The sequence below is a fragment of the Pistacia vera genome, unplaced genomic scaffold, assembly GCF_008641045.1.
Source record: "Pistacia vera cultivar Batoury unplaced genomic scaffold, PisVer_v2 Contig186, whole genome shotgun sequence".
NCBI lineage: Eukaryota > Viridiplantae > Streptophyta > Magnoliopsida > Sapindales > Anacardiaceae > Pistacia > Pistacia vera.
Window position 1 is genome coordinate 147,127 of NW_022195959.1, and position 2,155 is coordinate 149,281.

General features: G+C 33.5%; 1 protein-coding gene across 1 annotated transcript; it reads left to right on the forward strand.

Moving 5' to 3' along the window:
- On the forward strand, positions 1-1,715 carry LOC116126909 (GDSL esterase/lipase At4g18970-like; the record flags this gene model as incomplete). Its single annotated transcript, XM_031412588.1, has 4 exons — positions 1-108; positions 325-570; positions 654-894; positions 1,681-1,715. Coding segments are annotated over 4 exons (630 nt in total), but the record flags the coding sequence as incomplete, so codon positions are not given.
- Between the last annotated feature and the right edge of the window lie 440 nt (positions 1,716-2,155).

A 2,155-nucleotide genomic window follows, 5' to 3' on the forward strand; every position in this document is an offset into this window, starting at 1 on the left:
TATGCATCTTTTGCAAGTACTGAAAAAGGTCAACAAGACATTCTCAGAGGCCTAAATTATGCATCTGCAGGATCTGGAATTCTTAATGAAACTTCCAAAAACCACCTTGTAATACAAACATTCACTGCCCTTTTCCATTATGTAAAAACTATTTATTATGACATTGCCAAAATTATCAATATTAATTGGCATAAAATGACCAATTTTCAGATAATGTTAATTAACCATGTTCTTTACATAACTAATCTTGAATTTAATTAGGAATGGAATAACACATTCTCTTTGTTCTTTCATCAACTTTTTACCCATATTCATGCATTGTAGGGAGAAGTAATTAGCTTGGCCCAGCAGTTACAGAATCACGGAAAAATTGTCTCAGAAATTATGAGAATAAAAGGAGACAAGAAATCAGCAGCAGATCATCTAGGACAGTGCATATATACAATCGGAACGGGCAGTAGCGATTACATGAACAATTACTTCTTGCCTGTCTTTTATACTACAAAGAACCAATATACACCTGAGCAATACGCCACAGTTCTTGTTCAGCAATATTCACAACATCTAAAGGTGTGTTTGTCGTCATTTCTCTAATGTTTTTAAAATACAAGTTTGATTAATGTTTTCTCAAGTCATGTTTTCAAAATTACCAGGATTTATACAACTATGGAGCGAGGAAGATAGCCATATTCGGATCAGGTTTAATTGGTTGTACTCCAGGAAGTTTTGAAATGGATAACACAGATGAAATTAAATGTGTAGACTCCAAGAACTTGGTAGTCAAAATATTTAACGATAACCTCATACGGCTAGTTGATGAACTCAATAACAATCTTCCGGGTGCCAAATTTATCTGTGTCAACATGTTTGGGATTTCTTCTACCCCTATACCTGGTATGAACATAATTTTTAATGGTTTTAGCTTTGTTATGTAGTTTTGTTTTTTTAATTTTAATGCTCGGCGTATTCAACCATAAAGTAAATGGAACACATAGGACTCAGGTTCTTTAACGGTTGTATTAATTGTGTTTTGTTAACATTCATAAGAGTTAACGGCTTTTCCTACCCAAATAATAGTTTAATAATATTTTCTCACTCACAGACTTTTAAAATACTATTTTACTATCCAAATTTATATTTCAACAGTAAACAGAGAGCAAACTTGGTTTAAGCTATTGAGACTTTTGAAAATGGGAGGTTAATGAGTCTTTTGATGGTGGAATATTAGATTTTAGTGGTTGGGATTGATTAGAATTTGACTTGGGAGGAACGGCTACATAAACCCTAATTGCTCGATTGTTGGCAATTGGCAGGATCGATAAGAGTAGAGTTTGAGGGGTTTTGACAAGTGATGATCAGAGAAGAGAATGGTGGTAATGTGAGGTGCAACGATATCGGAATTGAAAACATGATATAAATTTGAGAAGTAAAATGATATTTTAAAAGTTTATGGGTGAGAATGTGTCATTAAACCATTATTTGGGTGGGAAAAAAACAGTCTATGAAATATGCATATAAGCATATCAATTTCACCCCGTAAAAATGTAGTCCCCACTCCCCCTAAGCATATGATAAAATGTAGCCGTTTTTTATCAAACTTTAAACTTCAGTTTAAGAAATACAATTTCTTGGCTGCATCAATGTTTTTTTTTTTAATCTTCTGGGTGTTCATTATTTCAGGAGTTACGGTGATAAAGACTCTATGCTATGAATAGAAAATTCAAAGATGAACGTGGGGTTTTGACATGCACTCAGTTTGGTGCTTCATGTCCTAATAGAGCTAACCACGCATTTTGGGATGGAGTGCATCCAACTGAAATTACTCAAGTCTTTATGGCAGAAAGAGCATACGAAGCTCAATCTCCTTCAGATTGCTACCCATATGATATTCATCACCTTGCTCAATTTTAAATTTTAACGAATAAAGTTCGAGGTTCACCCAATTTTATTTTCATTATCTTATATAAGAGTAGGATTTTCATCGAGTTCATGTTGGTTACCATATCAGCTTTTCTCTCTCTCAGGGGTGGAGGGAGAAATAGGCTCACCCAGGCTGCAACCACAAGATATAATATAGTAATATACCAATCAACATAATTTAGTTTTATTTAAAAAAAAAAAAAAAATCATCTCAAACCTAGTAAATTATGTAAAT